General features: G+C 41.2%; 1 protein-coding gene across 3 annotated transcripts in view; it reads left to right on the top strand.

The window, feature by feature from the left end:
• Nucleotides 1-307: 307 nt before the first annotated feature.
• Nucleotides 308-23,852, top strand: part of LOC102839780 (glycerol kinase-like) — a 101,130-nt gene continuing 77,585 nt past the window's right edge. For all 3 annotated transcript variants that reach the window (XM_006835557.1, XM_006835558.1, XM_006835556.1), the window contains exons 1-3: nucleotides 308-559; nucleotides 11,706-11,779; nucleotides 14,925-15,031. In XM_006835557.1, the coding sequence (XP_006835620.1) occupies nucleotides 482-559; nucleotides 11,706-11,779; nucleotides 14,925-15,031 (259 nt within the window). In that variant the 5' untranslated portion in view covers nucleotides 308-481. The remainder of the gene's footprint in view (nucleotides 560-11,705; nucleotides 11,780-14,924; nucleotides 15,032-23,852) is intronic.

The raw sequence follows: 23,852 nt of genomic DNA, 5'->3' as shown, positions 1-23,852 counted from the left end.
ACAGAATAACCAGTTCTGCACCCCAGGGTGGGGATATGCACTTTCTGCCGGTCTTCAGCACCCGCGCCCTTCACCGCAACTCCTGCCGCCTGCGGGCTCTGCTGCCGGGTTCCCCCCCCCCAACGTGACCCTCCTGAGCTGGCCAACCACCTCAGCTCTGCCTAAGCCCCGCCCTCATGACGTCCTCCGACCTCATTGTCAGAACAGCTCGCCTCTTTCCATGCGGGCTCATTGGCCGCTCTAGAGGACAGCGCCCCCCTTGGCTCCGCCCCCGGAGGCCTGAGGAACGAGTTTTGGGGCGGAGCCTGGGCAGGAGGGGCGGGGTGAGAAGGTGCCGCGCGGGTAAAGGGGCCGCTTGGAGCGGTCTGAGCGTTCAAGCGGTCGCGCGCGACCTCACACACGATCTCGTCGCTCGCCCCTCCTGCCCGTACAGTCACTCGGGAAACGGGCCGCGAGCGCCAGCCCATACGAAGTTGATTCCATGGCAGCCGCGAAGAAAGCAGACTTGGGGCCTTTGGTGGGGGCGGTGGACCAGGGCACAAGCTCCACGCGATTTTTGGTGAGTCCAGGGTGACATTTGAAGAGGCGGGAGACAACGGACTGGGTGCGCGTTCTGCTTCTGCCCCGGCCGCTGAGCGAGGGAAGGCCGCAGGCCACGAAGTGGGACCTGCCACATGGAGGCTATCCCTCCTGGGCCTGGGGGGTGGGGGGGGATCCTTGGCGTCTTGCGACCCCTGAGAATGAACTGAGCTAACCCTGCCTCGGTGGTGGAGCAACTTCTCCGTTAAAGGTAGCATCCACTCTGAGCGTCAGCCTGGGACAGGTGGCCACATTGACCGCTATTGCGGTCTTCCCGTGAACATTTGGCCTGCGGGCGCAGGACGTCCTTGGGTAGGGAAAGCTGTGTCACGGCCATGGTAACCTAACACAACGTCCTTTGGAGCAGTAGAATGAATAAAGTATTGGGATGATGGTGCGTTGTCATCCATCCTCTTCCCACAGAAAATGCAGAAGAGGGTAGCAGAACAAATTAGGAAACAGTCCAATACACAGCTTTGGCCAGAATCTTTTATTTCAAAGACTCACGATTTTAAGTCTCTTACTTTACCTATTACAAAAATCCTGATGGTTGTGGTCTCCCACACTTCACAGGATAATGTAATCAGGAGATTCTGTTTCTCATAATACTACCATATTATGATGGGTGTTTTACAATAGCGTAGTGCTGTTTAAGAGTCCGCTTAGAGACTTCTGTGGTGACTGATTTGTTTTGTGCAGTTAAGCAACTTGCTGCTAGAGTGATCTAGCTCTGAGTTCAGTAAGATGATTTAAAAGTCATTTAAGTGAATATTTGTCATTTGTCGGAGAGCCTATGCTTTGAATTGCCATTTGACTAACCTGATAAGTTGATGTCAATATTTAGTGATTCTTTAGCTCCCTCTTAACCTCAAATTTTGTATGTGTGTGTACATTATTTAGCATGTGTCTGTATGTATGTGTTTGCACACAATATATACATTATATGTTAATATATATGCATATATACATGTATATGAAGTCCTTCCATATATGTATGTATATAATATATATGAGAGAGAGTCCTGGTATGGCACTGTGGGCTAATGCATGCGCTGGACTACAAAGTCTGTTTGAACCACAAGGTCGGTGGTTCAAGCTCACCAGCCAAGCACTCCTTGAAAACCCTATACAGGGTCGGTATGGGTCGGAACCAAACCAAGGACACTTAACAACAACACACACACATGTATATGAGGGGGTTCAAGAAAGTTCATGAAAAAAAATGCCTATGTCTTTTCATTCCATTTTTTCATGAACTTTTTTGAAGCTTCCTTATCTATACACAGATATCCATATATTCAAAGTTCTGTTTAGCTGACCACTAGACTAAAAACTCTCCGTGCATTGTTCCTGACATTTACCTGTTTTCTAAAGTGAGAAGTTTGCAATCCCATTTTCGTTTCTTTTTTAATGACTTAACAATGATTTGAACTGCCAACATAGAGTTCCAGCATCCCTTCTTGCATTGTTTTATCTTTTGATCAGCCCAGGGCAGGTTTCGCTTTGTCTTATATTCATATAAGCATTTAGAAAGTATAATCTTGAATCTTAAGTAAGAAAGTCTGCCTATCTGGATATGATTAGTATGTAAAATACATAGTCATCATCTTCCCAAATTAAGAAAGACCATTAAGACTTGTGTGCTATCTAGCTGTGGGTTGGTTTTAAAAACTGTATTCAAGAATTGCCAACACAAATACCTGTGAAGGGCTAGACAGAAGGTTGGAGGTGGTGGCAGAATGGAGAGCATGCCCAAGCCAAGGGGACAGCCAATGACTAGTTGCCAGGCAGGAACTCAGGCCCGTGTTGTACTCTAATTTAATGAACAGACCTTCAGATACATTAAGAAAAGCTGACATCTAGAATTTTCAGTGAACCCTCCCACTTTAATATTAGCAGCTAATTCAATTCATAAAGCACTGTGGGGGCTAACCCAATTGTTCTCAAGTTTGTAACCTTTGCCCTATATGAAAGTGGGTAGAATATTTCATAACTTTGTAGACTTCATTTTTCAGAGCCAGCTTTACCATGCTTGCCTTCATGATTGCTGTTCATGTAGCCCAGCAATCTTATTTCTCCACTGCAGGTCGTTACTATTACTAGTCACTCAAATTCTGTTTTTCCAAAAGGCAACTTTCTACATGAATGGGGAAGGAGTTTCACACCAATGGTTGCCTTATTATAATTTGTTCAGTGTGTATGACAAACAGCATGTGCCTTAGAAAGTTTTAGGTCCTGTTTACTGAATTATATGGGGTATGATCTCAATGAGTAAACTAAGGTGCAAATTCAGAAGATTTCCATTCTGCTGATAGAAAGATACATAAAAGTTTATCAGTGGTCTTGCCTTGAGAAACAACTATGCAAGAATTCTTCAGAGGCAGATAAAAGACTTAGAGATCCTGTGTGAAGTAGAGAAAATTTTGGGGTTGGTTTAACAAGTGTCCCTCCCCCCACCCCTGCTTTGCTTATAAGAAAAGTAGTTGTTAAGCCACTCCCTGTAAATGTAGATAATAGATTTGCTGAACAAGTACTTTAATCACAAGAAGATTCCCAGGAGTTACTCAGTCACATTGTTACACGTTGTAATTATGACTCAAAAAAAAAAAAAAAAAAAAAAACTGCTTACCTTATCAGGAAAGACTATATAGTGGTTAAGAACTGTCATAAGGAAGCTTATAAATTTCAAAGTATTTAAATAATCTCCTGACCAGGCTCATTACATTTGCAAATTTAGTTAACCTTTCACAGTTCACAAGACCTAATAGCTTCCCCAAGCTTTCTTCACCTTTTTTCTCTGCTAGCACTATTAGCTTTTTCCATAGGGGACCTAAGATTTCTTTTCCATCCAAGGGGAATTCCTCTTCCCCATATCACTGTATCTGCTGCTTGATCTGGGTATGTATGATTATTTCACCTCTTTTGTTTTAGTGGTGGAGTTCTGGTGTGACACTATAGGATAAACACTGGACTGCTAACCGCAAGGTCAGTATGCTGTTCAAGCCTGCCAACCACTCCATGGAAACCCTATACAGGGCTGCTAAGAGTCAGAACCAACTCGACGGCACTTATCGACAACAACAACATTTCAGTGGTGGTTGTTAAGTACCACCGAGTCCGTTCCAACCCATAGCAGCCCTGTATAGGGTTTCCAAGGAGTTGCTGGTGAGCTTGAACCGCCAACTTTGAGGTTCAAACCGACTTTGCAGTCTAGCGCATTAACCCACAATACCACACCAAGGACTCCCTGCAATTTTAGAACATGCTCATTTCTTCTTCAAGAATTGTGAAAGAATTCATCTTGAGACTCCATGCATATACTTTGCACTAAAGGAAAATTTCTAACTTGTTTGATAGGAAAGTAAAGTGAGGTTGGTTACTCAGATTGCAGAGCAGGAACTTCTTGGAAAGAGAATAGTGTAACTGGTTTTAAGGAGTGCCCACTACTTTATAAGACCAGAGTTTCAGTTTAAATACACAAGTTCCCTCTTTAATTTGGTAATGCAATCTTTTTTCTTCTTCATTAAGTTGAATGTAAAAAGGCAAAAAAAAAAAAGAAAAAATGTGTCAGGTACCGAATTGAGAACTTTTCTAGCATTATCTTATTTAATTCTTCTAACAATTCTAATGTAGTTAGTATTACTAAGTTTCTTTTTCGTAAATATTAGTCTGAAGCTCAGGATTGTGGCCAAGGTCACACAATAACTGGAAGAACCATGTCCCTCACACTGAAGCCTTCTTTTCCCTAGTGTCAGTTCTGGTGATGGTCACAACTGAGTCATCACACACACACATAAGACTCACAAATTGATTTCATTAAGTTGTAGATTTTGAATTAGTGCTGTTGGTTACTATCATCTTATGACTCAGATTCTTTGGGTCCAGGGCAGGGCTCAGGTATAATCACTGTGGATAATGGTTACATAACCATTTTGGTCCAACAGCCAGCATACATGAAGAATGACTAGAATTGTAGTTCCGTGCTTGTTTTGGCAGGAAACATTGACTTGGCCCCAGTTGTCTCATCATACTTAGAGATCTCAGAGATTTATGTATATTTTCTCTTTCTTTCACTTATTTAGTGCGTATTCATTAAGCACCCCTTTGGGCCTGGGGAGCTTGGTGGCTCCATTGAAAAGCATTGAACTGCAAACCACAAGGCCTTACGGGTTCGTAGAGATGAGGCTTTCTGTTCCAGCAAAAGATTTAAAGCCTCAGAAGCCCTATACAGGGTAGCTATGAGTCGGAACAACAGACTTGACAGCACTTACCAACAGCAACAACAAATGGGTCAGGAACTAATAAATTTGGTCAAACTATTTTGGTTCATAACTGAATACAGATACTTTTGTGACGATAACTATAGTTGTGATTCTTTTGACTTTTTTTTTCTTCATTAAGTCTTATTTTCTTGTCTGTCAAATTACACAAAGTGCATGCACACATTCTTATCCAAGTTGCCACCCTCTCAGGAGTTTTCAATTGCGAACTCTTTGAAGGACAGAATAGTGTCTTTTTTCTTCCTCTCAACTTAACACAGCATCTGGCATGAGGCAGATGCTCATTACATACATATCAATCAGCAGAGAGGGGCCTACAGGACTCAGATGTGTTGAATAGAAAGAACTCTTGGATTAGAACAAGACTGTTCTGACTTTCCTCAGCAAAACTTGGAGGGTCTTGGAAAAAGTTGAACTCAGCAATTAGAGCTGAAAGCATTGGACTGCTAACAGACATTTTGGTGGTTCCAACCCAGCAGCCTCTCAGTGGAAGAAACATGGGGCAGACTGCTTTCATAAAGATTTACAGCTCGTGGTCCTATAGGGGCTCTGGGAGTCAGAACCCACTTGATGGCAGTGGGGGTTTTGTTTTGTTTTATATGCTATTGAATTCATTTTTAAGAAAAATAGTATGCCATTGGCTGTTTTCTGTGGCTTATTGGAAGATGTCATTATACTTTTGTGGTCAAATTTGCAATTTAGCAGATTTGTATCTACTATTTTTATGACACCTAACAACAACAACTGTATATAATGTCACAGGGTCCTCCAGAGGGCATTTGCATTCCTGAATAATGTCTTATCAAGTAGTAAAGTTTGGTGTGGCCTTAAAGAGTAGGCTGGTGTGGGGAAATCATGTGGGGAGGGAAATGAATGTGCACATTTACCAAGGGGTGGCAGAATTAGTCATAGGGTGAGTTACCCGACTGTTACTTAGTAAGGAGAGCACTGCTCCCCTTATGAAAGACAATGTATGCATTGTTTTAAAAAGCTATTTTTTAATTCTTATTTTTTATAAGTTTTTATTGTGAATTGAGTGATAATTTACATGGGAGAGCATCAGCTTTACATTCATTCTATCGTATTTTGTTTCATTGCAATTATTTCAATCCCCTCCATGCATCATCATTCAACAGCATTTGCTTCCAATCCCTCTGTGTTTTTTTTTTTTTTTTAATGTACACCAAAGCACTCAGGAATACATAACCATTCAAACAACCAAAGGGTACACCCTGCACACCAGCCCTCCTGCTGCCAGCACACAGCCCCTCTCCCTTGAGTGTAGAGTCCCCAGCCGCTCCGTCTCTCCACGTTATCCTCTCTGCCTCCATTTCTGTTGTCACTGCTTCTCTGGATAGGGTCCCGCACTCTGCTCTTCTCCCTTGATGGTCCCAGGGTCCTCTGCTCCTGGGTGAAAAAGTTTTAAACTTGTTTTCTAAAAACAATTTTCCTTCTTACTTCTGATTTTAATTTTCCCATATCTTCCAAGTCCAGAATTCAATAACACTTTAGATATCTAAAGGGAACCCTGGTCATGCTGTGAGGTTAAACATTAGGCTGGTAACTACAAAGTTGACGATTCAAACCTACCAGCTGTCCTGTGGGAGAAAGACAAGGCTGTCTGCTCCTTCAGTAAAGATTTAGTCTTGGAAACCAAGGAACAGTTCTACTCTGTTCTAGAGGGTTGCTGAGAGTCAGAATCCACTTGAGGGCAGTGGATTTGATGAGGCATCTAATCTAGGTAAATCTAGAATTGTAATGCTAATTCTGTTTGTATCACTTACATGTAATAATGATAACAATAAATGGCAGTAGTGTTAGCAACAATGGTGTTAACATCATTTGGGTATATACAATGTGCTTGCACTGTACCAAAGTATTGTCTTATATTAAATTTCTTTGTTTCTTCTGTTTGTTATTGCTGTTGTTGAGATATACACAACAAAAATGTATGTTTCTTCAGTTTTTAGTTCTTGATTGCCTCTGCCACTAGTCCCTGCTTGGTAAAGCAGAAGGTCAATGAAAAGAGAAAAGATGGCTCAATCCAATGCATTGACACAATGGCTGCAACTATGGGCTCGAGCACAACAGGACCTGTCAGGAGCTTGTTCTGTTGTGTATAGGGTCACTGTGAGTTGAAACTGACTCGACAACACCTAAAACATACATTATTGTTGTTAAGTGCTGTCGAGTCAATTCCAACCCATAGCAACCTTGTATAGGAGCGGAGCAGCGGGTGAGCTTGAACCACTGACCTTGCAGTTCAAACAACTTCGTAGTCTGACACATTAGCCCACAGCGCCACACCAGGATTCCTCTGCATTCTCATTACCCCTTCAGTAACTAAAACTCCTGCTCTAACTCTATTTTTTTTCTTATAAGCACTGCCTACCCAGTGTAACTTGCCATCTTTAACAGTTTCGTTTCCATCACTCCTTCCTATTTAATCTCTTGATTATAACTCCTGAAATCTCTCTTAACACATGTTCTTCCCTTCCGGTTGTTCACCGCCACGACCTCTTAGTGGCACCTGCAGACACATGGCTGCTCTTCCTGCTTCAGCCTGTTCATGACTAATGGCTACTCCCAAGCACAGCATCGTAGCAACATGCAAGCCTGCATTGACAGACAGATGGTACTATGCATGAGCTGTTTTGGCTGGGAATGGAACCATGTCTCCCATAAAGAAGGCAGGAATTCCACACTATACTACCAGCTATCAAGGAGCTCTGGTAGCATAGTGGTTACAAAACGGGCTGTGAACCTCAAGGTCAGCAGTTCGAAACTACCAGCTGCTCCGCAGGTGAAAGATGAGGCTTTCTGCTCCCATAAAGATTTACAGCCTCAGAAACCCTGTTCAGGGTCGTTATGGGTCAGAACTGACTCGATGGCACTCAACAACAACCACCAACCATCAGCCTTAAGCTAATAGTTGAGCACTAACTGTTTGAGACACCTAGGAACTCTTGCCTCTAAGCCTAAACTCCCTCTAAATTATTCTCTGCCGTGGCCAGTATTGTATACCTTCCCACCACCTGTTTCCAGTCCCATCTGAGCCACTCCTATTCACCTTTCAATCTGTGTTTAGAAGTTAGCTACCTCTTCTGAGAACCCTTCCCTGACCCCCATAAAGTCTGAGTTAGATGTCTGTTTTGTTTTGTTTTTTTCACTTCATAGCACTTGCCCTCCCTATGTTATACAACTTCTTTGTATTCACTGCCCCTTAACATTCTCAGTATTAGTACAATTTTATAGTAGACAAGCTCTGAATTGGTATACAGAAAACCCAGAGTTTAGTCCTGTTTGTTAATCTTATCTAATCTCATGGATTTTAGGTTATAGAGATGAGAGATCATTAGAGTAGCCATGGTTTCAGTTTGTATTGTTGTCATTTGTTTATTTTGCTTGAAACTCCATTGTTGAGCTCTTTTTCTGCAAGAGTTTAAGTCTGAGAGCTGAAGTCAATCAAACCTTATATCTAAGGTAGGGTGTGGTTCAGGGGCCCAGCTGGAACTCCCCACTCTCCTTTCTGGCTTCTAAAGGCTCCTTGAGCTGCAAGGAGCGCAGTTTGAAAATGACTGGGCTCCCAGGGAGTCACTATATATTAAAATATTTCTTTTAATTTCTTAAAATAATCTTCTGTGCTGTAGCATATTAGAAGTTTTAATTCACCTTCAAGTTTGGTGAATTTCAGTTTTGAAAAGTATGGAAAAGATAAGGAATATTTGTAATTCTGTAGTGTGTCTCCATTAGCATTGAATGCTTTTTTTTTTCTGCTTTCTCTTTAATATGTACACTGTTTCAAATCAATCAAAGTCCAGAAAAGAGCTGGGCATTTTGATCACTGTAGAGTTTCACTTCACTGTTAATAAGTTCTTTTGTATGTTGTTAAGTGCCGTCAAGTTGATTCTGACCCATAGCGACCCTGTATAGGGTTTCCAAGGAGCAGCTGGTGAGCTTGACCCACTGACCTTTGCAGTGTGACACATTAACCCACAGCACCACACCAGGACTCCCTCTTTTGTATAGCAAGTGTAAATGTGGAAGCCTCAATAGAAAACATTTTGATTCCAATTAAGAACTGTACAAATGTGGTAGTTGAGCCTGGAGTATATGCATGTCTGTCTCCCCATGTACCTGGGTTTATGCAGACTCTCAAGGTAACTGAAAGTGTCTCCAACTATCTGTTATGTGGCCATGGTACAACTATTTTGGTCAGTTTATGACAGGATCAACATTGTCAACCCAACAGATTCTTCCTCTGTTATTATGTTCCAGGGGATGGTTAGCTTGGTAAAGGTGAGCATTAACTGAGTTTTGAACAGATAAGCATGCAGCTTATGCAACCACTCCTTTGTTTAATTGACAATGGCTTTTGAAATCTACTTAAAAAGAATGGACAACTGTTCTTGATACTGATCAGTGTGTTCTTAAGAGGAGTTAGTTATCCTAGAGCTGTAGATTTTTGTGAAAACATTGGTGGTGGTTTTGTGCCATGGAGTCGGTTCTGACTCAGTGACCCTGCATAGGGTTACCGGGGCTATAAATCTTTTTGGAGCAGAAAGCCTTCTCTTTCTTCCAGGGAGTGGCTGGTAGTTTTGAACTGCTGACCTTGATGTTAGCAGCCCCGACTCGTAACCACTATGAAATACCCTTCTTTATGTATTTGTCCACCTGCAGACAAATAGTCAGCCAAGAGGAGTAATTTTGATTCTTCACAAGAACCTAAATATGCATGGGCGGGGAAAAACAAAACACGGACTCTAGAGCTGTACTGTCCACATTTGCCCAGCAGCCACGGGCAGCTATTGATCACTTGAAATGTAGCTAATCTGAATTGAGGTGAACTGTTAAGTGTAAAACAGATACCAGAGTTGTAAGACTTAGTGGACTGGACCTCAAGATCGTTGGTTCAAGCTTAACAGCTGCTCCTCAGAAACCATATACAGGGTTGCTATGAGTCAGAAATTACTCGACAACACTTAATGACAACAAGAACCAAAAAAAGAATATAAGGTTTGTCAGTAATAATTTTTATATTGATCACATGTTGAAGTGAGAATATGTTATGTATATTGGGTTAAAAAGATATATGCAGCTTAATTTCAACTGTTTCTTATTAGTATTCTTTTATGAGAAAATTGCACATTATACTTATATGACTTGCATTTGTGGTTTCTGTTGTTTGAAGGGACTTCAAAACTTCTGTGGAAAACTTGAATTAAAAGATAATGGAATTTTTCCACGGAGTGTTTGAAGCCCCCTCATATTGTGTTGGACAATGCTGCTCTAGAAAGTTGCAGATTCCAAAAAATATTAAATCTGAAGAATGTTCCACAAACGTGGGTGGAATGGAATGCACAGGGTCAGACCCTAAACACCTAAAGGTGATGTCAGTCTTAAAATTTAGATTCCTGGTTTGGCGCTATAGGATAAGCACTGGACTGCTAACTACAAGGTCACCCACCGGTTTAAACCCAATAGCTGCTCCTTGGAAATCCTAGACAGGGTGGCTGTGAGTTGGAACCAACTCCAAGGTACTTAACAACAAGGGAAGTAAGGGGCTCCATGCTGCATTGTATTATGTCTAAATACTGCGTGATAGAATAGCTTCATGCTCTGATAAGGCTAATCAAATTTACCAAAACACTTTCCTTTACCACGGCACTCTCCTGCTCCATGGAGCTCTGTTGGTGTAGGGGGCTACACATTGGGCTTTTAACTCTCAGGTCAGTAGTTTGAATCCACCAGCTGCTCCGCAGAAGAAATAGGAAGCTTTCTGTTTCCATAAATAAAGATTTACAGCCTTGGAAACCTTGCATAGGTAGCTATGAGACGGAATCGACTCAAAAGCAGTGGGTATCTGTTCGCAGGAGTCCTGGTTGTGCAATGGTTAAGTGCTCCACTCCCAATTGAAAAGTCAGTGGTTCTTAACTCACCTAAGGGCAGGATAAAAGACCTGGCCATCTGCTCCCATAAAGATTACCAAAGACCAAGCCCACTGTCCTTGATTGTGACTCATGGCGAAGTAGAACTACCCCCATAGTGTTTCCAAGCTGTTGATCTTTATGGAAGTAAACAGACCAATCACTTAATCAGCAGTTCGAAACTACCAGCTGTTCTGCAGGAGAAAGATGAGACTTTCTGCTCCCACAAAGATTTACAGCCTCGGAAACTCTGTACAGGGTCTCTATGAGTCGGAACAGACTCCACGGCACATAACCACCAAGGACACAGGTGGTGTGGCACTGTAGGTGCCAGGTCGGCAGTTCACACTTACCACCTTAGCCTCAGCAACCCTATACAGGTTCCTTAGGAGTCAGAACCAACTAGATGGCACGTAACAGCAAGGACACGTCAGCATATAAAAGCTCAAAGGTCCCTGACCTGATGGAACTGACATCTAGAAACATTTTCTAATGCTAAGTTGTAAATTACCAGGATATTACAAGGGGTTTCTTTCATTTAGGAAGTATCAAATTGACCTTTGATGCCAAAGATATTTTATCTCCTCAAAGGACTTGAGAATTTGCCCTCTTGCTTTCATCATGTTGATCCAAAAAGGAGGTGAGGTTCTCAGTCCAGTGCTGGTCCTACAGTGCTACACCAGGAGTCTCCCCATCTTCAAGAGGTTTCTGTTTCTCTAAAGAAAAGTTATTATTTCTGAAGGGCCCCTGTAACTTTTTTCCCCTATAAATTTTATAATTCTTTCTGAAGCGAATCATCAACATCCTCCTTGATATTTCATCTGATTGGCCTTTTCTCTCAATGAGTAAGAACTGAATAACTTTAAACCTATTTGTATCTATCTGCATTTTTACCCTAATATTGCAATCTATTTTTCAGGTTTTCAATTCAAGAACAGCAGAACTACTTAGCCATCATCAAGTGGAAATAAAACAAGAGTTCCCAAGAGAAGGGTATGTTTTCTATTTTAATATGTAAAGACACCCCATATTATTAGTTCATTTCACCCCACCTGCCTTGTAGTTTCATAACATAAACTTGGCAAAACACTCTCCTGAGACGACCTGAGGAGTAGACATTATTAACCAAGGAAAAAAGCAACAACTTGTAATATATATATATATATATCTGGTAGCGTAGTGGTTATGAATCGGGCTGCGAGCTGCAAGGTCAGCAGTTCGAAACTACCAGCTGTTCCACAAAGATTTACAGCCTCGGAAACCCTGTGCATGGTCGCTATGAGTCGGAACCAACTCCACGGCACATGAAAACAACAACAACAACAAATATACACACACACACACATATATAGGTAATTGATGGCTTAGAAAGTCCATGGCAAAAAAGACTATTAAATGCCAGAAGTTCTACATTCATCTTAAAGTAATTTTGTTCTTTACAATTGTATGTACTCATCACTGCCAAAGGAACCTGGTGGGTGCAGGAGATTAAGAATCGGGCTGCTAACCAAAAGGTTAGTGGTTCAAACCCACCAGCCTGTTCCTGGGACAGAGATGTGACAGTCCACTTCCGTAAAGATGCCAGCCTTGGAAACCCTAGGGGGCAGTTCGACTCTGTCCTGTAGTGTCACTATGAGTCACAAATCAATGTGACAGCAACAACTTTGGTTTGTTGTTTTTTTATCATTGCTAAAATTTTTTTTTTTGCTGATTTGAGTGCATGTGTGTGGGTTTGTTTTTTTTTTAATGTTTTTTTCAAAAGCATTCTTCTGAATATTCTAAAATCATCTTTTTGGGAATAGTGTTCATAGGTAGCAAATGATTAAATATAATGTTCAGTATATTATTTAAAATCCAGTGATGTTTATAATACCTTGAAAATCTGTTTGGCAGTTTCTTATAATGTTCAGCATACACCGGCAGCATTCTACTCTTAGTAATTTATCCCAGAATGGTGAAAACATATGTTCACAGAAAGATTTACACACAAACGTTTATAGCCGCTCTATTCGTAATAGTCCCAAACGGGAAACCATCCAAATTGTCTCTTGCCAGTAGATTGGATTACAGTGGAACCACTACTCAACAATTTTCAAAAAATCAACTGAGAAATGCAAACAACATGGCTGAATCTCATTGATATTATGCAAAGTGGGAAAAAGCCAGGCACAACAGAGCACCTACTGCATGATTCTGTTTCTCTGAAATGCAAGATGGGCTAAACTAATTTGAAATGATAGAAATCAGAAGAGGGGTTGCGGTATGTAGGGATGTTGGCCAGATTTCTCAAAACTCAACAAATGTGGCCTTTAGATCTGAGCATTTTTCACTGTAAAGTTTACCACAATTTAACAAAAAAAAAATCAAATTTTATAGTTTAATATGAAAAATAGTCCCCTATTTTATGTTCATTTCTTTCATATTGAAAGCTATTGTTATGCTAGTGGTATTCAAATCCAGGTCCATAGACCTGCTCACCATGAAGTTAGTTAGGGAGAGGATCACTGGGTCTTAGATGGAAATTGGAAATCCATGGAAGGAGATTGGGTTTTGGGGAGAAGAGAACTTAAAAGACAAAACTCACAGGCCAGAAGAAGGCAGGGAGCCCTAGTGGTGCAATAATTAAGCACACTCGGTTGTTTGTTTGAACCCACCCAGCTGCTCTGTGAGATTCCACTTTTGTAAGGATATAGTCTAGAAAACCCGATGAGGTAGCTAGCCCTACTCTGTCATATGGAGTCACGGTGAGTCAGGATCGACTCAAAGTCACCCAACAGCAAGGAGGAAAGTAGAGAAGAAAGGTATTTGGAATTCCCTTGCTATTTCCAGATCTTAGACTAGGATTCTTTGAGTTTGTGCAGTTCTTACTCTTGGGCTTCCTTACTCAAATTGCTCTTTGTTTCGGCCTTACCAAAATTACCCTGACATTAGGTCTGAAAATTTGGATCAATCCATTATCTACATGAAATAGCTAATGGGAGGAATTTAAAATTTTCTCAAACATTCCAACAATTAAAAAATAATAATTGGAGAAAATGAAAAAGGATACTGCTTGGTATACTTATTGGACTTTTCAGAATTCTTTTTGCTGTATTTGTAATTCAGTGTACTTTGAAATCTCTAGTGAAACATGCACATAGTCTATCAAAATTCTTCCAACTTATAGTCCTGGTGTGGTACTGTAGAATAAGCACTCTACCTCAAGGTCAGTTTTAACTTTAAGGTCGGTGGTTCAAACTCACCAGCCACTCCTCAGCAATCTATACAGGGTCACTATGAGTCGGAACTGACTTGACGGCACACAACAACAACAGAAGCACAGGCTTTAAAGAAAAATGTTGTTAAGTAATGTTGAGTTGGATCTAACCCCATGGTCTTGATGGTGGTTATGTGCCGTGAAGTCGGTTCCAACTCATAGCGACCCTGAACAGGGTTTCTGAGGCTATAAATCTTTACAGAAGCAGAAAGCCTCATCTTTCTCCAGCGAAACAGCTGGTAGTTTCGAACTTCTGACCTTAAAGTTTGCAGCCTGATTCATAACCCACTACCCTACCAGAGACCCTGTGTATAGGGTTTCCAAGGAGAAGCTGGTAAGCTTGAACTGGCGACCTTGTTGTTCAGACCAACTATGCATCCAGCGCATTAGCCCACAGTGTCACATGAATAGGGGAACTAATTTCTTACAGGACTTGTAATCAGGATTTTAAAATAGGTAGAATATTTGCAGTTTGTAAAATGAGCAATTACTGCATTAAGAATGATATAAATGGAAAGAAGATAAGCTTTTCCTTATTTAAATCATTTCTATAGAAAGTTGGGTATGCATTCTTTGCTTTAGATAAACTGTATGAGCCAAAAGAGATTTAAGTATTCTCTGTGGTCCAGTGAATCAGTGAGGCTCTTTGAATGTCGTCTGATGTTGTAGGAATCAATGGTGGGAAGTGTATACATTCAATCAATCAAAAAACATGCATATCCCTTTAAAATTTCAGGGCTCAGAAACTTTCAAGTAAATTTGGACTGGTCGTTTTTAATTGATGCACCAGCCATGCCCCTTATAATTAAACATTCGAGAGGTAAAATTATATTTGTATTAACTTTCTTTGTAGACTAACCAAATACATTCTTTTGTTCAAAGATGGGTGGAGCAAGACCCTAAGGAAATTCTGCAGTCTGTCTATGAGTGTATAGAGAAAACGTGTGAGAAACTTCGCGAGCTCAATATTGATATTTCCAACATAAAAGGTATTTTTAATAGACTATTTTACTCACAAGATACAATGATCGCAACCAAAGTTGTAATAATTATGCTAAAAGAAACCCTGTCTCTCCACTAAGTCACTCATTAATTCAGGGCATAATTGAGTGTTCATGCAATGCTAATCATTTCCATGAGAAATGAGGATTCAACAGCAATCACAGGTAGACTAAGTCCGGATTCTTGGGAGGCTTCTATTTTGGTGGGGTGAGATAATAAGAGCAGAGAAGCTAATTTCAGACAGTGATAGGTACCATGCAGAAAATAAAACCAAGCGTGATGATGGAGTGAGTATGCCCGGAGGGGCTTTTTTTAGATTCATACACCAGTGAAGGTCTCTCTGAGGAGGTGACATTTTTGCTGAGATCAGAAAGGCTAAAAGGGGCCAAAACAAAAACCTAATCCATTACTTTCGTGTGGATTCCCACTCACAGCAGCCCTATAGAACACAGTACACCTGCTCCATGGGATTTCCAATACTGTGAATCTTTTATGGAAGCAGACTGCCACATCATTCTCCTGTGAGGTGGCTGCTGGGTTTGAACTGCTGAGCTTTCAGTTAACAGCCAAGCACGTAACCACTGTGCCACCAAGGCTCCTTCAAAATGAGTTAGCCATATGAATATCTGGGAAAAAAGTGTTTCAAGAATGTGGAATGTGCAAAGGTCCTGTGGTAAGAATAAGTTTGGCACATCTCTGGGTTGAAAGCAGGTATGCATGTCAGAAGTTCAGTAAAAGAAAGCTGTGTGGAGTTGGGGGGTGGGTAAGGGGTCTGAATGGGAGCGGGGATCCTTGAATGGGGATCCCATAATTAGGAATTTGGATGTTATTGTTAGCATCACAGGTTTTAAGCAAGGGAGCAAGGGTGATGTGATTTGATTTATAGTTAGAAAACCTTTTCCTGACTGCTATGTGAAGAGGGATTGCACGGGACCATAAGGTCGATTTGAATCGCAAGGTCAGCAGTTTAAACTCAAGCTGCTCCTCGGTAACCCTATACAGGGTCGCTATGAGTCGGGAGTGACTCAGTGACACTTGACAACAAGTGTGCATGCAAGGAGACCAAGGGAGAGCAGCTGCTATGGAAGTCCTGAGAGAGGATGGTGTAGTGTACCAAATAGTGGTAGTGGAGGTGGGGAGAAAGGGTCAGAACTTACCAATGGATTAGATGTCATGGTAATGGAGAAAGTAGGGGAAAGAAGAGATGAATCGATGTTTTTTTGTTTAATTTTGATTCTGCTGGAGCATCTAGATAGGTGGGGAGGCCTTTTACAGAGGAGATGAGAATTAAGGGACAGGCTAGGAATCAAAACACTTCACTTGTAAAATCTCTCTGAATTAACTGCGTAAGAGTGTCGGCTTGTGAAAAATTTACATCTCTCTTGTAAATTCCTAGTAGTTTTAATAGAATATCTACCCAAAGTTTAGCTTTGTGTCATTCATGCAGGGAGGAAATAAAACCCAAAAAGGTCATCCAAGATTCATATATAGTAGCATAAAGGATAAAAACTTAATGTGGTGATTATCATCTCTTTATACATTTTTCTAGTTTCCCATTCAAGGGGGTGCTTTTTTTCTTCCTAAGGCATTTTGCCTACAGTTAGAACTATCTATGGCACTTAACAAAATCAGGAATATCTGTTGATTGTGGTGGACGCTTGATTCATAGAATCCTGGCTCTGAGGTTTCCCTGGAATCCCCAGTAGAAACCTTGGGTTTTTTTGTTTGTTTCTTTTTTTTTAAATCATCCAAATTTTAATCATGCAACAGCTAGGTTTTTTGTTACTTAAATTTGATTTGTTTCATTGTTAAGAATATACACAGCAAAACACATTCCAATTCAAACATTTCTGCATATACAATTCAGAGACATTGATGACAATCCTGGAGTTGTGCAACCAATCTCATCCTCCTTTTCAAGTTGTTTCTCGTTCATTCACCTCAACTCCCTGCACTCTAAAATTTCTACCTAATTTTTCAAGTTGCTGTTGTCAATTTGATTCCATATAGATAATTTCTTAAAAGAGTTCAAAGCACCCCTTTTTTTCCTAGTTAAGCTGAACTTAAAGATTGTCTTAGAGCAATAGTTCCAGGGTGTATCCATCCTGCATGGCTGCAGAGAGTCTATAGAGTCCAGGAGAATTTGAAAATATGCTCTGCATTTCCCCAGTTCAGATCAGGATTCTTCTACGGAATCTTAGATCAAACTGTTCAGTCATGGTAGCTGGGCATCATCCAGTTCTTTTGTTTTCATGGCAAAGTAGGCAGTTAACCTCACACTCCATGTCCCTCCTATTCCTGACTCGTTCCCCAGTTTCAGGTAAACAGGGACCAATGGTTATTGTTGTGCCTTTTAAACTTTTAAGACCCTGTTGTTAAGTGCCATTGAGTTCGTTCTGAATAGCAGTAGATCATTGTCTGATATAGTGCTGGAAGCTGAGTCCCTCAGGTTGGAAGGCACTCCAAATATGATTGGGGAAGAATTGCTTCCTTAACATAGAGCTGACCTTAATGATGTGGTGGATGGAGTTCAGCTTTTAGAACCTTTATCTGCTGATGTAGCACAACTCTACATGAGAAGAAACAGCTGCAAACATCCATTAATAATCATAATATGCAACGTGTGAAGTATGACTTTAGGAAAATTGAATACAGAAAGATCCAAATCCTAGGTAATAATGAATTGAAATGGACTGGTATTGGGAATCAGACTGAAAATAGAATACTAGACAGATGCTTACTTGTGCTTTTATTGTCTATGCAAAGGCATAGTATTGTATGCAATGTTATACATTGTATGGAAACTGTATAACATTGCAAAGACTGAGCATTCCAGAACACTTCATTGTACTCGAGAGGAACCTGTACATAGGTCAAGAGGCAGTCATTCAAACAGCACTAGGGGCTACTGAGTGGTTTCACAACAGGAAAGGTGTGTCTCAGGGTTGTGTCCTTTCACCATACTTATTAAATCTGTATGCCGAGCAAATAATCCAAGAAGCTGGATTATATGAAGAACATGGCATGATTGGAGGAAGTCTCATTATATGCAGATGACACAACCTTGCTTGCTGGAAGTGAAGAGGACTTAAAATATTGATGAAGATTAAAGACTACAGTCTTCATTATGGATTGCACTTCAGTGGAAAGAAAACAAAAGTCATCAGCACTGGACCAATAAATAACATCATGATAAATGGAGAAGAGCTTGAAGTTGTCAAAGACTTCATCTTTTGTGCGACCCACAATCAACACTCCTGGAAGCAGCTTCAAGAAATCAAGTGACATATTGCATGAGGCAAATCTGCTGCATGAGACTTCTTTAAAATGTTCACAAGCCAAGATATCATTGTCCAATTGTCACATGCATATGAGGCCACAGAAAATACCATGGCTTGGATAAGATGCTGACCTTGCGGTTCGCAGCCCGATTCGTAACCACTACACTACCAGAGCCCGCAAGGTCAGCAGTTCGAAACTACCAGCTGTTCTGCGGGAGAAAGATGAGGTGTTCTGCTCCCGTAAAGATTTACAACCTCGGAAACCCTGTACAGGGTCGCTGTGAGTCGAAACTGACTCCACAGCACACAGCCACCATAGTAGCGTAATGGTTACGAATCGGGCTGCGAACCTCATGGTCAGCAATTCGAAACTACCAGCTGCTCCGCGGGAGAAAGACAAGGCTTTCTGCTCCCGTAAAGATTTACAGCCTCGGAAACCCTGTACAGGGTCTTTATGAGTCGGAACGGGCTCCACGGCACATTACAACAACAACATACAACTGAACAGCCTGTGCTAGCTTGAAACAAGCAAATAGACTATTTCATCCCTCTTGTGTTTAGAGAGTGAACAGCTGTTTGTCATTGAATTTAAGGAACTACCAAATACAAGTATAAGAAAAAGAGTAATAGATAATCTCATTCATCCTCTCATGTGAGAGAAGCAAGGTATAATACTAAACAGTCTCCAAATTGAATGTTTGCACATCTCAGCCAGTAGATTCTCTTGTATCTAAAACATCTCATCATTCATCCACAACCTTTCCCTAGCCAACACATTTCCATTACCTCTCAGAGAGCCTCTTATTTTCTGTAGTAACTTTCCAGTATTGACCAAGTATTCCTTACAATTGTTATAACTTGCCCTAGGCGCATCTTTCTGAGACTGGTTTTCTTAAAAAGCTTTGTCCCTTTCTCACTTTTAGCAGCCACATAACCTTCCTCTGGGGCTCTTGTCATTTTACTATGGGTGCTTTCCCTTTTTTGCAAAAATGTGTTCCAATGATAAATTACGGTTTTATATTTTTTAAAAAGGTTGTCTGTCATCCATAATGCAACGAGGCAAAGACAAAAACTTATTAACACCTTGGAGCATTTCCAAAACCTTTCCCCCTCTAAACATATTTTAAAATTGTGATTATAACTTCTCACAGAAAAGCAAAATTTTAACCAGAGATTTTTTAAATATAGCTTTTAACTAATTTTACTGACAGTGGAGAAATAAAACACACTCAGAGAAAAAAATTAAGTAGGTGAAGTATAAACCTTCTAGATACAAAAGTAATAAACTATTTTTTAGACATGCTAATGGACTCCTAAGGAGCTCTGGTAGCGTAGTGGTTATGAATCGGGCTGCTAACCTCAGGGTAAGCAGTTCGAAACTACCAGCTGTTCCGTGGGAGACAGATGAGGCTTTCTGCTCCCGTAAAGATTTGTTGTTGTTGTTAAGTGCCATCGAGTCGGTTCCGACCCATAGTGACCCCGTACAGGGTTTTACAAGGGTGTAAATCTTTACGGGAGTAGAAAGCCTCCTCTTTCTCCCGCGGAGCAGCTGGTAGTTTCGAACCGCTGACCTTAAGGTTTGCAGCCCGATTCGTAACCACTACGCTACCAGAGCTCCTTTGCCTTGGAAATCCTGTGCAGGGTCATTATGAGTCGGAACCGACTTCATGGCACATAACCACCACCACCACCAATGGACTCCTGGTGTGGTGCTTTAGGAGTCAGTACTGGAATGCTAACCACAAGGTTGGTATTTCAAATCCACCAGCCACAACTTGGAATCCCCTATAGGGTCACTGTAAATCAGAACTGACACTACAGCATTTAACAACAACAACAACAGTGGTTATAAGAGATTGCGGGTGGCTCTGTAGGATAAGTACTGGATTGCAAACCATAAAGTTGATGGCTGGAGCCCCCCAGCCATGCTGCAGGACAAAGATGAGGCTTTCTGTGCCCACAAAGATGTACATTCTCAGAAACATATTGTCTGAGTCAGAACCGACTCGACTACACAACAACACTGATTATGGTATTTGTAACTCAAAGTTTATGCATATAACTTTCATATGCTCCTAAATGATTTTGATGAACTAGGGTGGAGAATTACAAACCCTGAATGTGCTATTCTGGGGAGGATTAGGGACTAATTAGGCTCAGTTGCTGGGATTGTTAGTGTCAGTTCCCACTCACTGTTACCCTGTATAGGGTTTCTGAGGAGTGGCTGGTAGATTTGAGCTGCCAACCTTGAAGCTCAAACTGACCTTGTGGCCCAAGGCATTATCCTGAAGCGCCACACATTTCTTTTAAAAAAAAAAAAAAAAAGATTTTTGGGTAAAAAATGTCAAGAATTTAGACCATTGTAAAAGTTCAGAGGCACTGATTAAGAAGACTTGTATGCCTGAGGAGAAACAGATAATGAAGATGTTTGTGGCTGGAAGAGAATACAGAAAAGCTATTTTACTTGGAACCAAGGAATACAGTTAAGGTAGATAAGTGGTAGGAGGGGCCGGGGGCATTTATTCAGTGACCAAAGAATAGCTCTAGATTTGTTGTTGTTTTCTAAATACTAGGTAGAATGAGCTAACAAGGAAAAGTGTGGCAAGAGAGAGACTAGTTTCTCCAGGATTATGGCTAAGGGAAAAGCCAGCTTGGTTTTGGAAAAATGAATTCTTGTTAAGTGCTATCCAGCAGTCTCAAACCATAGCCACCCTGTATAGCGTTTCCAAGGAGCAGCTAGTGTGCTTGAACCACCGACCTTGCAGTTCAGTGTGACCCTGCAGTCCAGCGCATTAATCCACAGCTCCATACCAGGACTCCAAAAATGAATGTGGTGGTGTTAAGTGCCGTCAAGTCGTTTCCTACTCATAGTGACCCTGTATAGTGTTTCCAAGGAACGGCTGGTGAGTTTGAACCACTGACCTTGCTGTTGAAATGGACTTTGCAGCGCAGCGCATTAACCACAGCGCTACACCAGGAGTACAAAAATGAATGTAGTGGTAAGGAATAGACTTTAGTTGACAGTAATTTCCTTGTGATCCCACATTGTAAGATGGACAATAAAAGAAGTATTCTGTTCTTAATTGTGGTTGCTGTTGTTAAGTACCATTGAGTGGGTACTGACTCAAAGCAACCATGTTCACAATAGAACAAAACACTGCCCGGTCCTGGGCTCACCTCACAGTCGTTGCTACGCCTGAGCTGGTCGCTACACCTGAGCCCATCGCTGCCACCACTATGCCCATCCTGTTCTCAATATTGTACGCCATTTTAGCGACCCATTCCTGACGCCCACTGAGGTCTCTAGCCGCTACTGTGCCCTCAGTACTTCTGGGGAAATCCTTCACAGCTCAATACCATTCTCTGTGGCTGTTACTCTACTCTCATCTCAAAAATAATGATAACAGTGGCACCAATAGGTGACAAGTATTAGGTTAATTTGTTGTTCTTGTTATGTGCCGTGGAGTGGTTCCGACTCATAGCAACCCTGTACAGGGTTTCTTAGGCTGTAAATCTTAACGGGAGCAGAAAGCCTCATCTTTCTCCTGCAGAACAGCTGGTAGTTTCGAACTGCTGACCTCATGGTTCGCAGCCCAATTCGTAACCACTACGCTAGCAGTTACTACGTGCCAAATACAGTTTTAATATATATTAGCTCAAGAAGTTTTCAGAGTATGTCTGTAAGATAGGCACTGTTCTGTTCCTTTTATAGAAGAAAAAAAAACTGCTGCTAGAAAGTAGAATTGGAATTTCCTGGTGTGGCGCTGTGGGTTAATATGCTGGACCACAAGGTTGATTTGAACTATAAAGTTGGCCGTTCAAGCTCACCAGCCAGCTGTTCCTCGGAAACCCTATACAGGGTCTCTATGGGTTGGAACCGACTTGACGGCACTTCACAACAACAACAGACTAAAGGCAGCCAAAAGGAGAATTTGGGGAGTGGAGGAGGTGGGAATCAATGGCCTATGGTCCTGATCCTTAATAGTGACAGGAGGGAATCGCTTTGCAGTCTGGTGCATTAACCCACAGCGCCACACTTGGACTTCATATTTGTATGCTATTTAAAAACAGAAAGAAACAAACCCCAAATCTCTTTGCCCTACACCCCTAAATCTTTTTCAGAGTAGAATTTCATTCATCTTTGTATGTCTAGCAAAGGTGTTAAATAAGTATGTAAATCAGCATTAGGTTACCTGTGATTTAGAATAAAGGAAGTGAAGGTCCACTTCATTCCTAGAATACTGTGTTTTATTCTGAGTGAACAAGTTGAATGATATAGACATGTAATTGCATGTTCATAGACACGGTGAGTGACTTTAAACCATACCATATGCAGGTGGTGCAGTTAAAGGAAAGTGTATTGTTTGGATTCGACAAAGTAAGAAAAGATTTATGGGATAAAATAGTTGCTTCAGGATTTTGAAAGACTGACATATGGAAGAAGGATTTGGTTTATTCCAAATATCTCCAAAGAATATAGCTAAGACATGTAGGTGAAACCTACAAATAAAGGGTTTTTTTTTAATAACAAAGTTGTCCAATAGAGAATTGGCCTACTTTGAGAGAGGTGATTCTAGAGATGTGATCATGTGATGTACTGTGGATTAAATGGCCTTGAAATTCTGTCCTAATTCTAAGTATTCTGCCTGGACTACACATTTTAATTAGCTGAGAAGTTTTCGGAGAAATAAAGATAGATGCTCAGATCCAACCTCTGGTTGGTTAGCCCCAATGGATTCTGATGTAAGCCATGTCCGGGCCTCTCTCTGCAATAGCTGAAACAAGTGGAATTGAATAAGGTCGATATGGATTTGTTCTTATGCAATTTATTGTAGCGTAGTGGTTATGAGTTGAGCTGCTGAAGATCAGCAGTTAGAAACTATCAGCTGTTCCGTGGGAAAAAGATGAAATGTTCTGCTCCCGCGGAAAACCCTATACAAGGTCGCTGTGAGTCGAAACTGACTCCATGGCACACAACTACCACCATAGCACTTGAGGGTAGAATCCTGGTGTGGCGCTGTAGAAAAACGCAGGACAGCAAGGTCAGTTTGATGAACCACAAGGTCAGCAGTTCAAACTCACCAGTCTCTCCTTGGAAACCCTATACAGGTTCGCTATGAGTCAGAACTGACTTGACAGGACTTAACAACAACAACAACAATAGCACTTGAGTGGAATCCTGGTGTGGCACTGTAGGATAAGCACTGGATAGCTAACCGTAAAATCGAAGGTTCAAACCCACCAGCCACTTCTCAGAAACTACACAGGGTTGCTATGAGTCGGAATTGACTCGACGGCACACAGTATGACAGCAACCACACAGCACTTGAGTTGTATATAGGTCAGCATAATGCAAATGCCATTACATATTTATTTTCATGTCTGATTCAAACTCCTACAAATTGTGAAGTATTATTAAAATAATAAGAAAACTAGAATTTCTAACCATCCATGTGATACGAACTTGCTTACTCAGCATGAGGGATTTTACCTCTTGTTATGTGCTGTGGAGTGGTTCCGACTCATA

Source organism: Chrysochloris asiatica, unplaced genomic scaffold, assembly GCF_000296735.1.
Source record: "Chrysochloris asiatica unplaced genomic scaffold, ChrAsi1.0 scaffold00018, whole genome shotgun sequence".
Classification (NCBI taxonomy): Eukaryota; Metazoa; Chordata; class Mammalia; order Afrosoricida; family Chrysochloridae; genus Chrysochloris; species Chrysochloris asiatica.
Note: the sequence above shows the minus strand (reverse complement) of the source record. Positions and strands in the feature narration are given on the sequence as shown.